Source organism: Clavelina lepadiformis, chromosome 1, assembly GCF_947623445.1.
Source record: "Clavelina lepadiformis chromosome 1, kaClaLepa1.1, whole genome shotgun sequence".
In the NCBI taxonomy this organism is placed as follows: Eukaryota; Metazoa; Chordata; class Ascidiacea; order Aplousobranchia; family Clavelinidae; genus Clavelina; species Clavelina lepadiformis.
Window position 1 is genome coordinate 384,687 of NC_135240.1, and position 13,029 is coordinate 397,715.

The window sequence follows — 13,029 nt, forward strand, 5'->3', positions numbered from 1 at the left end:
AACATTTTTGTGATTTCTATGTTATCTTGCTAATAACAACCAAAACATTTTGAACAAACGAAAAGATTTGGAAATTTGGATACCTTTCACTTCGATTCTTCTTTCTTAATCTTCAACAAACTGAAAGCAAAGATACTCATTAATATGCAGTGTGGCAATATATTATTCATTACTAATTCCAACTGTTAAAAATTTATTATTAATAAAATGAACTAACTCTGCTTATAAAAGTTGGAGTGAGAGTTTCCAGGGCTTGTTCGACAAACTGAGCAGTCTGATTCATAAATCGATCGATCACTCGAAATTTGATTTTGCTTTCAATGGTGCTATTGGCGAATTGGGGAATATTATACTGTACTCTGACTGTTTTTTAGCTCTATCTGATCAACGACTAAAGCTAAATTAAAAATAGTTACAAAACTGTAAAACATTCGGTCCAAGCCAAGTGTGTCCCTTAAGCTGGCTGGCAAACTGAACAGCAGTACATGTAAATGTCTTTCACTCTTCCAGAAAAAAGGGATGCGTTATATATTCAGTTCCCATTTGACAATACCCTACACGAAATTAGAAAAAATTGACCTAATATTGGCAAATACAAAAGAAATCAGCGAAACGAAGCGTGATGTTAATTGACCTTGGGATAGAGAAGAGGCAATGATCGAAAACGTTATAAATTATATCATGGTGAGTTTAGAACTGAAGAAACAAAGATCGGCGGGCTAGAAGGTTAATGATGCAAAGCCTTTTACAACTGACACAACTCGACTTGCTGTATTGTCAAGAAAACGTTCCTCAATGAGCTTGATTGAGGCGCGACCACCAGGATGCGCGATATTACGTAAGAAGTCAAATACAGTGCGATGCACAATATTACCTAAGAGTCAAATACGAGTTTCTCCGTTTTGAAAGTGCAACTGTTCCACGTAATGCGACCGTGGCCAATCAAGCCTTCCCCGGTGAATATAACTTCAAAATTCGGGTCTTCTTTGTGACTTCATTGTGGTCTGTCATGCGTGATGCCGCACAATGGAGTTGGCGACGTGTGACGACCTCACGACCTCAGCGCGGTTGGAAAGTAACAGGTCAAAACTCAATAGTTACTTTTACACCGTTTCCAGATGTCTGTCCAATTTTCCCACCAAACACGCGAGCGATCGTTTTCGCGCGTCTTGTGGTAAAAAAAGATGCCAGTTCCCATTTGACAATAAACTGCGGGAAAAAAATGACGACCAATGAACCAATGTCTAGAAATAGGTTACTAGGTTTGATAAAACCATAAATTTTACAAAAGAAATGAGAAAAATAGGTCGTAAAGTTAATTCACCGTGGGTTACAGACCTAACGATCAAAAACATTATCAATCATACCATGGTGAGTTTAGAACTAAAGAAACTAAGAAAGGAGCCCTAGAAAGCGAATGATGCAAAGCCTTATACAACTGAAACAATTGGAAAGCTATTTTTCACCCAATTTTACAAAAAGCATTTGTTAAAACGCCAGTCAACACAGTCACAGGCTAATATGCCACAAACGCATATTGGAACAATGTAAATTATCGGCCAATACAAATAATTGGCCATAATTCAAATTTTTCACACAGAGAAGGTGAGGAGAATATATTAATATATGACTAAGGGATTTTTAATGAAAGTCACTAGGACTGGTTTTTTTGGTGTAATTTACTTACAGTTACGATCCCACAATTACGTTGCGGCGCGGAAATCGAAGACGCAAGGGAATTGGAACGACTTTCCAGTAGCAATCATTGCGATTTTCATCTTTCTGTTGCTAAATTTAAATTTCGTTTCTTCTAGGTTCTAAAGTCTAAACAATTAATTAATTATTGTTTTTCTGCTACAAACCTCATCTTCCAAAATAATCGCGTTCCTGTCGCGCCAAATTTGTTGTTTAATTACTTTAACCAATAAAGTCGTCTTGTTGAGCGTTTCTCAATCAAGATTTTCGGAAAAATGCGTTTTTGTTATACCTGTTAGGTTGGTAGATAGCAGTTTCCGTGGAAGCGGTATTTATTCTGAGGAATCTATTTGGAATTCCGAATTGAGAACACCGCTTCCACTTCTGCAACGTGTTTGCTATGATTCCTTGAACAGATGAAGAAGTCAATTTTTTCACTCACTTTCGATTTACTTTGCAGGGGGCAGACGGCACGTTAGAGACGAGCGATGTTCGAATTGGAAACATGAAATTTTTGTTCTCGGGTGAAAATGAATTGTTAAAGCTCTTCTATCGACGGGGTGAATACAGTTTTTTGAAAAATCCGACCGGTGAAGCACTTGACATTTTTTCCTTCTTAATGAAAGTGACAGAAGAAGGCTCGTCAATGCATCATTCAGCAGCTACCTGGCTCCTGCCGGAGCTTCTTTTATAGACTCATGAAAGAAGGAATTCTCAGTCAAGTAGTGAAGAACAGAATATGGTAATTGGATTCTTGTTTTTGTAGCTTCTGTACTGATATTCTTCCTTACACTTTGTCATTTCATTTCTCACACTTAAAAAAATTGTACATCTTTAGTTAACAAGTTTATAACAGATCATTATAGTAGGATTAAAGCTGAAACTTGTCTCCTGCATTTATTAGTATTTCTCTTATTTTTATTTTTCAGGATCATAGCCTCATAGGACACATAAAGAGTTCATTTACAGAAGAAAAAGATCACGAGTGCGTATATTTAAGCGGAAAATACAGAATAAAAGTTGTCTGCATTGAAAGCTCTTGTCTTGAAATCTCATTTATCTTTGTCATGTTCTGTCAGGTTATAAACTCACCACACACAATATACAGACAGCAAGTAGCTCTGTATTGCACTGGCGCGTAGGGCCACTGGCAAGATGCTTATGGCAATAGTGAAGACCAAAAAGTGTCTGCGGTGCTGTAAAAGCGATTGTAATTTTGAAAAAGATAACTAATGTTAATACAAAAATAATAGTGTTAATACAAAAGTATATGTTTTGTTGCTCGCAACCAGCATTGTGACCACGTCACGTTAATGCTTTTAATTTCAAAAACATTTATGACGCCACAATATAAATTGCACGAAGTTGGTTATCATAACTGTCGTGGCTGCTTCGAACGTTGTTGAGTTCTTTCCAGAGAAAATTAAATGTTTATAAAACTATTCATTTTTACTTCCTAAGGTTCTACTTTCTGCTGCCAAATTTGGCAAGACGATTTTAATGGTTACAGTAATTAACCAACAAATTTGGCGCGACGGGAACGCGATTATTTTCGAAGAGGAGGTTTGTAGCAGAAAAACAATAATTAATTAATTGTTTAGACTTTAGAACCTAGAAGAAACGAAATTTGAAGTTAGCAACAGAAAGATGAAAATCGCAATGATTGCTACTGGAAAGTCGTTCCAATTCCCTTGCGTCTTCGATTTCCGCGTCGCAACGTAATTGTGGGATCGTAACTGTAAGTAAATTACACCCATAAAACCAGTCCTAGTGACTTTCATTAAAACTCCCTTAGTCATATATTAATATTTTCTCCTCACCTTCTCTGTGTGAAAAATTTGAATTATGGCCAATTATTTGTATTGGCCGATAATTTACATTGTTCCAATATGCGTTTGTGGCATATTAGCCTGTGACTGTGTTGACTGACGTTTTACCAAATGCTTTTTGTAAAATTGGGTGAAAAATAGCTTTCCAATTGTTTCAGTTGTATAAGGCTTTGCATCATTCGCTTTCTAGGGCTCCTTTCTTAGTTTCTTTAGTTCTAAACTCACCATGGTATGATTGATAATGTTTTTGATCGTTAGGTCTGTAACCCACGGTGAATTAACTTTACGACCTATTTTTCTCATTTCTTTTGTAAAATTTATGGTTTTATCAAACCTAGTAACCTATTTCTAGACATTGGTTCTATGGTCGTCATTTTTTTCCCGCAGTTTATTGTCAAATGGGAACTGGCATCTTTTTTTACCACAAGACGCGCGAAAACGATCGCTCGCGTGTTTGGTGGGAAAATTGGACAGACATCTGCAAACGGTGTAAAAGTAACTATTGAGTTTTGACTTGTTACTTTCCAACTGCGCTGAGGTCGTCACACGTCGCCAACTCCATTGTGCGGCATCACGCATGACAGACCACAATGAAGTCACAAAGAAGACCCGAATTTTGCAGTTATATTCACCGGGGAAGGCTTGATTGGCCACCGTCGCATTACGTGGAACAGTTGCACTTTCAAAACGGAGAAACTCGTATTTTACTCTTAGGTAATATTGTGCATCGCACTGTATTTGACCTCTTACGTAATATCGCGCATCCTGGTGGTCGCGCCTCAATCAAGCTCATTGAGGAACGTTTTCTTGACAATACAGCAAGTCGAGTTGTGTCAGTTGTAAAAGGCTTTGCATCATTAACCTTCTAGGCCGCCGATCTTTGTTTCTTCAGTTCTAAACTCACCATGATATAATTTATAACGTTTTCGATCATTGACTCTTCTCTATCCCACGGTCAATTAACATCACGCTTCGTTTCGCTGATTTCTTTTGTATTTGCCAATATTAGGTCAATTTTTTCTAATTTCGTGTAGGGTATTGTCAAATGGGAACTGAATATATAACGCATCCCTTTTTGCTGGAAGAGTGAAAGACATTTACATGTACTGCTGTTCAGTTTGCCAGCCAGCTTAAGGGACACACTTGGCTTGGACCGAATTTTTTACAGTTTTGTAACTATTTTTAATTTAGCTTTAGTCGTTGATCAGATAGAGCTAAAAAACAGTCAGAGTACAGTATAATATTCCCCAATTCGCCAATAGCACCATTGAAAGCAAAATCAAATTTCGAGTGATCGATCGATTTATGAATCAGACTGCTCAGTTTGTCGAACAAGCCCTGGAAACTCTCACTCCAACTTTTATAAGCAGAGTTAGTTCATTTTATTAATAATAAATTTTTAACAGTTGTAATTAGTAATGAATAATATATTGCCACACTGCATATTAATGAGTATCTTTGCTTTCAGTTTGTTGAAGATTAAGAAAGAAGAATCGAAGTGAAAGGTATCCAAATTTCCAAATCTTTTCGTTTGTTCAAAATGTTTTGGTTGTTATTAACAAGATAACATAGAAATCACAAAAATGTTGCATCAGAAATGGATGCTACTCGAGCGACGAGGAACGAGTCAATCAGTGATGAGGAGCAACCTTCAATGAGTCCGACTTCCCTGGTCAGTGTGCCGCCTTCACAGCAAGAGGAAGAGACGTGAGGATGCAGAGCAACCCCAGTCACTGGGTGCTGCCTTTTAGGTTTGAATTCTATTTGGCCACAGAAAAAATTCTCTCCCATTTTTGCAGTCCCAGTCCTGTCCGGTCAGAAGCAGAGTCAACCAATCGCCACGCATCGGTGCTTGAGGATTCCAACAAACAAATAACAAAGTATTCACGCCGCGTGCTACTCGCTTGTACAGATTGATTTTCTGTTATATTTTCGTAAAGAAATTTTTTTTTTAATCACAGACATCACCAAACTATTGTGACATCATCAAACAAAGCAAGAGATGAAGATGCTGAGTCACCTCACAAGGAAAACGAAATCGCCGAGTTGAAAGATGACGCTGAAAACATAGACAATGACAGGAACAATAAGTAATTTGCTTGTAGTGAATTTTTATCTACTACTGGTCATCGTGACGTCATTCAAATATTTCTCATACAGACCTGCTGATAAATTGAATCCAATATTTTACATCGCGGCAAAGAAAAGAACAAAACATGTGAGTTGAGGAGACGAAGCACACGGACGTGTACACGTGACCAACCTTCTTGGTGTCGTTAATTTGCTCTCGTTCAGGTGTTTTCTCCAACGTCGGATGCAAAACTCATCACTGGAGTGAAGAGGTTCGGTCAAAGCAAATGGAAGAAGATATTCGATCATGTAGACTTCCCGCCGTATCGGAAACCAGCTCATCTCAAAGACAGGTCACTTTTATTGCACTTCCCGGTTGCTGAATAATTTTCTGTGTTTATTTAGTTGTAATTACCAGTTGGCACTTTTTTAATTTGGTGTTGATGTGGCTTTTTCTTGACATCAATTCACTCATTACAATGATTAATTATTATTATTGCTGCATTTATTATCACACGTGTAACTGATGTGGAAGTATACATCAGTTTTGTGACCGAGTCTTTTTTACGACTTGAGCGACATCGAATCCATTCAAATTGTAACTCAATACTTGAAGATTTTCCTGACATCATACCTTGAATTAAACCGGTTATCAAAGCGTAATGGCTCTTTCCAAATTAATCTGGTTGATATTTTTTGGAGAAGAGTAATTTCTTATAGAAATATCTGATTACCTATTTGTACCTAAGCTTATTTAGATATTTTGTTACCTAAAAATGTAACAAAATATTTTTTACATAAAAATGTGAAATATTTGATTTTGTTGCTTAAAATTTTTCGCCGTCTTGACTTTCAACCAGACTCGAGTGAAATCAAGTGAGAATGTGACTAAAGATGACTGAAGCCAATAAAACACTGGTATCGTACATGACTTACACAGAGCATACTCATGTTCCTATCAATGCTATGTATATATGTTTAGATGGAGAACTCTTCAAGAAAAAGGCGATGTTTTAGTATCCTGCGGATCAGTTGTGATTCAAGGGACAGTGCAAAGAAATGCCTTCAACAAATTGGCAGCATCAGGTATGTTTGGTGATGATTAGGACATTTCTACCCATGGTCGTTGGTTGGGTTGTCCTAAATTCATTCTTAGTTTAATAGTTTGTGGCTTGAATCGGCCTGGAACCAATGAATATGTTATTGCCAGTGAAGTATTTTCCTGCCTAATCGTTATACAGTATATTCTGTGTCATGTGTTCCTTTCTGTGCAGGAAAGCAGTCAAAGTCATCTGAAAGGCGCAGGTTGAGATGTGTGAGCTACGACATTAATTCTAAATTAAACTCAAGTTTTTATTTATCCATTTTGGGCGGTTTCATAAGTTTCGGTAAAAATTATTTTCTTAACCTCATTAATGCGATGTTATTTACATCTATTTTGACAATAGGTTGGAACAATCCAACTCATCAATCACTTTATCCCCCGGCAATGATGCCTTTGCTTCTACGTCAAGTGAGTCAGATTTCAAAACTTGTCACTCTACTTGAATCACAATGTTCTATAATTGTTACTTGGGCACTCCCACAATTTGCTTGAAAGATATCAACAAGTATGTCGGTTTAATAAATCTTTCACGGAGCTTTTCAATTCTTCTTCGTAGACGACACCCCATCAATGGAAGCACGTATTCGCGATTTGCAGGAAGAGAAGAGATGCAAGATTTGCCTCGATCAACCTGCTGAGGTAGTGTTTGTACCATGCAGGCACCTCTGCAGCTGCACCGAGTGCGCAAAAGCTCTCAAAGAGTGTCCGATATGCAGAGCCAAAATTGAACAATCTATGCGTACTTACAGGTCGTAAAATGTCTGTCGGACATGCTTGCCTGAAGTGGCATAAATCCTCCTCACAATTATTTTGTTTGCTTCTTTTCGTTGTTATTGTTTCGAGCAATGATTTATGGAGCTTTAGATGACACAGAAATATCAGTGAGAATACCTACAGATCGTATGTTACTTTGTGACGTCATAGAATCGTGTGATAATATCGTGAATCATTAGATTGATGTCTTTTTGATATTTAGCACTGCAGTTTGGGAATGGTTCACAGCTTAAAATATTAAGTTTATAGTTAGTATCGAGTTAGTTTGAAAATGTCGTATGCCTTGTGTCTGTGGCAAGACTGTTTTAGATATCGCCTCGCTGTGCAAGTTGTTCAAATGGAAAAAAAAATTACCTCATAGGAAATTAGTCAACAACATAGTATGAAGCATCACACAATAAACAATTAATACGTTTCGACGTCTGGGTAACGAGTAGTGCGACGTGGGCTTCGGCGAAGTCGACCGTTATTTCGGGAGTTGCAAACGTTATTAACATTGTTACTCTCGTGACGAAATGCATTTGATCGGCCTATTAAAAAAGTAAGCTCCAGTCAAGGGCATGTCTAGTTGCTGGGGGACATCTTCTGGACAACTAGCTTGATTATATGAAGGTAATAATAAGTCTCCTCTGCTTAGCTTCAGCCTGTTAAAATGTACTCTTAAATGCACTCTTAAAATGTACTCTTAACGTGATTAACTTCGTAAGGGCCTGAATAAGGGAGGTGAAACTTTCGCTTTTCATCTTTTCAAGTATCACAACTTCACAAGTATCATCTTAGAGTGAGCTTTAACGGAGATGGACTGGTCGTTAAAATACCAAGCACCTACAAACAAAAGGTTACTTCCGTAAAGCTCTCTCTCTCTCTCTCTCTCTCTCTCTCTCTTTGGATCCTACTTCATCCTCTCAAGAAGGTTGCGGGGGCAACAGATGTTTCGCATCTCCCTACACGTTTTGCAATCCTAAGCCACGTCTGTCAGTTCGGTTGAAGATTTATCTGCTACATTTTTGTTTCATTCTGTCACGTTGCTTTCTATTATAATGAATAATTATCTAAAATGTCCATGCTTTAAGGGGTCCCTACCCTTTTCAAAGAGATAGGCTTTTCAATGCAAAGTACATTAAATCAAGACGCTACTGTCGCAAATTCACATCATAAACCTACACTGAATTTTTGCTCTCAACGATATCTAGGTTATGACTATTTGCAGTCCTAATTTGGACAAAATCCATGTACTCAGTTTTCTATAACAGCTACCTAAACTTTACAGCAAGTTTTAAACTTAAAAATTCAGCACAAATTCTCCAAAAAAGCAAAAACTCAAACCCACAAAAAATGTACAACCTAGCCTAGACCTGCGACCAGCTGCCGCCAAAATAACAACAAAACTTGTTCACAGCGACGTCACATGCGCATTGGACCGGAAAACTTCTTAGTTTTTTTAATATGACGCATTGAGTACGAACACGTAATAATCAATGTGTTGCCGGCTCAAAATTGTCTTTATATTGGGAAGTGAGCCCTTATAGGGAATTTTTTAATCCGACTGTCTAAGGTTAAAGACACTTGCATTAGAACATACCAACTGAAAGTCCATCGTGCGCGAAAGATTGGCAATCTCTATCGAAAAGAGCTTGAATGTTTATTAAATAGATCAAATTTACACTATCCGCTAGATGGCGATTAGAGCACAGACATCCTTAATTGGTCAAAAGACATCAATTAAGGTTAAAATTCTGGACCAATTACAAGTAATTTGGTCCCATTGAAAATCTATGCGTTGTGTACGACATGGCGAAACGCAGTTAGCCTGGAACAAGATTATAATTCAACAATACGCTAGCAGGATCTGGCAAAAAGGCGATTTCATGTGTTGCCAGATTATCTTAGGAGCGCTCGCAGGAAAGTCGTAGGAAGACGACGTCTAGCAGTAATATAGACAAGACACACCTACTGATAACATAAAAACTGCGATCGTATTTATTTCCGTTTTGCAAACCAACATGGCGCGCGACCTAGGGTAGAAGCTTGCCAAAGATTTGCAAGGGATGGCTTGGTCGTTAACGTTCTCACAACTGACAACGATTTAAAGGTATTTAACGGCTTTTCCAAGCAAATGCAATCAACTCAAGAACAACCAGTAACACGTGAGACAAGCTGTGTTCATACCTTTCAATTCCTTGGTCGGCGTTTTCGAAAGCTTTGCATAGGTAAGTTCTTTACAAAAGAAGACACTAGCAGCGCGATGAAAGCACGTTCGCGAAAAAACTGTGCCTTTCATTTCCAGTCGAGGTTGTTTGCTCAGTACGAAGCCTGCATCGAAAATCACTTGAAAAGGATCTTCAAACTGTGACAACTGTGACAAGTCTGCTAAACAACGCAACAGAAGCTGTCTTAGCCGGCCTGCAAGATGATCACAGCGAATGAATGTCGACGGTTTTCTTTCGTTCGCCGTGGTAAATCGCGACCACTGTTATGGAACAACAACAAAATACGTCTTGTACTAAATGACAAATCATAATTGCTTTGCAAACAGACCGTTGCCAAATACTTCAATCAATGAATTTTGGGTGTAATATGTTGAGGTAAAAACACCAAAAATGCAAAAGTGTAAACGATACATTTTCGAAAACGCTGCCGACAGGCAGCCATTTTGAAAACACAATACCTGGTCGATTGCAGCTTGCAGCTTTATGTCGAAACAATGGTTTTGGTAGCGCCCCCAGCAGTACCAATGGCTTGCGATGCATAGGGCTTTCGTTTACAGTCAGGCTTCCCAGCAACAAAATGGATGCAGTCGCTCGTCGAAGACGGAAATTCTGAAATAAAGGGCCATTGAAATAGCATGATTTAGGCGGAAAAGTAGTAGAAACTTACAAAAATAACCATTGCAACTATTTTAAAACCTAATGCTCAGAGCCTGTAAAGGCAATTTTTAAAAAATCATGGCCAAAACAGTATTGATGATGGTTGCATCACTAACTTGAAATGTCCACGTTGGCTGGCTCTAAAATGAGGCGATATGGATCGACGCAAAGCCGGAAATGACTTACTTGCAAATCACATGCAAGCGGTAAAATTGATTTATGTACTACTAGCATATATGTCAGTCAATGATCGTCCAGCCCCTGGCCGTCAAGGTTGATGCTACCATTCCGTTATCGGTCATTGTGCTAATCCAGAGAGACAAGACTCGTTAGAAGCCAGCCAAACCATGTCCTTTCACTCCTTTGTTAAATTTTCTATCAGCTTTTTCATCGTTTGTCTGCGTACATTTTAATAAAATATTAGTGCTTTATGCTTTTATTAACTCAAAACGCATCCATTCTGTCAGAAAAATACGTACACTTCATTATAGCACGAAAACAATAACTGTCCTACCAGTTTTGCAAATAAAATGAATAAACAAAGAATTAAACGCCGTTAAATACAAAAAAGCCAGCCAAAAGTATTTCTGGAAAGTGTGCAATCAAATTTTAGTTAATAGCCTAGCCCAAAAAACAAGCTAGCAAGTTAAGTAAGCCTAAAAACTGAGTTTTACATTCATAATAAATATTTGGCTTAAGGGGTCCCTACCCTTTTCAAAGAGATAGGCTTTTCAATGCAAAGTACATTAAATCAAGACGCTACTGTCGCAAATTCACATCATAAACCTACACTGAATTTTTGCTCTCAACGATATCTAGGTTATGACTATTTGCAGTCCTAATTTGGACAAAATCCATGTACTCAGTTTTCTATAACAGCTACCTAAACTTTACAGCAAGTTTTAAACTTAAAAATTCAGCACAAATTCTCCAAAAAAGCAAAAACTCAAACCCACAAAAAATGTACAACCTAGCCTAGACCTGCGACCAGCTGCCGCCAAAATAACAACAAAACTTGTTCACAGCGACGTCACATGCGCATTGGACCGGAAAACTTCTTAGTTTTTTTAATATGACGCATTGAGTACGAACACGTAATAATCAATGTGTTGCCGGCTCAAAATTGTCTTTATATTGGGAAGTGAGCCCTTAAGGTATGCGTGATTTTACAGATCAATGGGTTATGCGGCAATTACAACGATGATGAAAGTGATGATCTTGAGAAATCTGATGGAACCGTAACAGATGATGTGAATGAGTTTGGTGACAGTCACCAGGTTGGAGATTGTGCCGATGAAACTCCGGATCCATTTTTTTTGTTCTCCTGGCGATAGAAGAAAATGGTAAAAATATTTTAACCATGATTTTGGAAAACGTGGATTTCATACAATATCATAGTATTGCAGTATCATATATAATGTCAGTATCATATATACAGTATGATATACAGCACAGTATACCGTATATATGTACATTTCCAATATCATACACACTTACACAGTATCATATAGTATCATATTATTTTATTCTTCCCTGTTAACTCAGGGAAAGACCCCAATACTGCGGCGGGATAAAGAAGCTTGAGGACCGGTGCATGGGTTTGGTTGATTCAATCAACTTCATGGATAATTGCGTGTTTGATGCGTGTGCTACCGATGGCCACGAGGAAGACATCACAAAAGTAAGAACTTGTTTTGCAACCAAAGTATGATTCGTCTGCTCGTTTCTTAAGAACGCAGCAAAGGAAACTTTAATCAATAACTTTTACTTTTTTGACTATTAATTGAATTATTAAGGCAATTGAAAGCTACGTCACAGCATGTCAAGAAAAAGGCGCTGACCTCTGCAACTGGCGGCAAGAGCTGGGCAGGCCGAGCTTAGAATGTCCACCTAACAGCCATTACGAAGGATGCGCCCTCCCCTGTCCTGACACATGCAACAGCCCTTCAGCATCAGTGAGGTAACTTGCAATGTTTCATCTTGTTCAGATCTTGATTAGATTTTTCACTTTACTTTACTGAAAATTTGATTTTTTTTTTCCAGTTGTACAATATCCGGTACTGTGGAGGATTGCGTTTGCAATGTAGGCTTCATTAAGAACGGCAGAAGATGCGTTCGAAAAGTTGATTGTTATGTTGGAGAAGAAGACAATGGTAGGTGAAAAAGAGATTCTCAGTTATCGCTGAAAGTTTATTGTAAAAAATAAAACTTTATTCGATTTTCTCAAAATCAACAAAGCCTCCTATTTCTAATCTCACCAATTGCATAATTATTTAACAGCAGATAATTAATATTCGAAACGATATACAGTAGTTTATAAAAAGTACTTTGTAGTGTGTACCAAAAGCTAACGTTAACCTTATAATAGTATTATTTTGTTTTCACTATTGTAAACTTGCATAATTGTAAATTGATAAAAAAATGGTCAATGGGACTTCCCCTTCTGGAAAAGTACACTGCAGGAAGATACAGGCTGCTAATCACAATAGGTTAATCAAAATAATAGCCTATGTCAATTCGTGCGGGTAATTTCTACCATTTTTGAAAAGGTGAATGTTTTAAAACTTATTGGTCAAGCATCAAATTTCATTAATGTCATAGGCTACCATCGGTTGCAAAATATAACGCTTAGTAGAAGAAGAATCAAGTGAAGTTTTTTTCCAAAAGCTTGTATTAGAGCATTAACCTA

General features: G+C 37.7%; 1 protein-coding gene and 1 long non-coding RNA gene across 2 annotated transcripts in view; one reads left to right on the top strand and one right to left on the bottom strand.

The window, feature by feature from the left end:
• LOC143453769 (uncharacterized) overlaps nucleotides 1-13,029 on the bottom strand; it is a 126,464-nt gene that overhangs the window by 52,914 nt on the left and 60,521 nt on the right. The window contains exons 4-6 of the long non-coding RNA XR_013115427.1: nucleotides 10,380-10,738; nucleotides 10,142-10,292; nucleotides 9,643-9,943 (exon numbers count right to left, since the gene is read on the bottom strand). This is a non-coding gene — a long non-coding RNA (uncharacterized LOC143453769). The remainder of the gene's footprint in view (nucleotides 1-9,642; nucleotides 9,944-10,141; nucleotides 10,293-10,379; nucleotides 10,739-13,029) is intronic.
• Nucleotides 8,272-12,501, top strand: LOC143444146 (alpha-tectorin-like). Its single transcript, XM_076943279.1, has 5 exons — nucleotides 8,272-8,311; nucleotides 11,513-11,683; nucleotides 11,886-12,021; nucleotides 12,137-12,300; nucleotides 12,384-12,501. The coding sequence occupies exons 2-5, from the start codon at nucleotides 11,595-11,597 to the stop codon at nucleotides 12,499-12,501; spliced, it is 507 nt and encodes a 168-aa protein (XP_076799394.1). The 5' UTR covers nucleotides 8,272-8,311; nucleotides 11,513-11,594.

Bases quoted from the DNA above. Each gene is read 5' to 3' on its own strand.
- LOC143444146 (XM_076943279.1), top strand. From the start codon at position 11,595: ATGAGTTTGGTGACAGTCACCAGGTTGGAGATTGTGCCGATGAAACTC. The intron at 11,684-11,885 runs GTAAAAATATTT...CTGTTAACTCAG, and splicing joins CCTGGCGATAGAAGAAAATG to GGAAAGACCCCAATACTGCG. The intron at 12,022-12,136 runs GTAAGAACTTGT...TGAATTATTAAG, and splicing joins ACGAGGAAGACATCACAAAA to GCAATTGAAAGCTACGTCAC.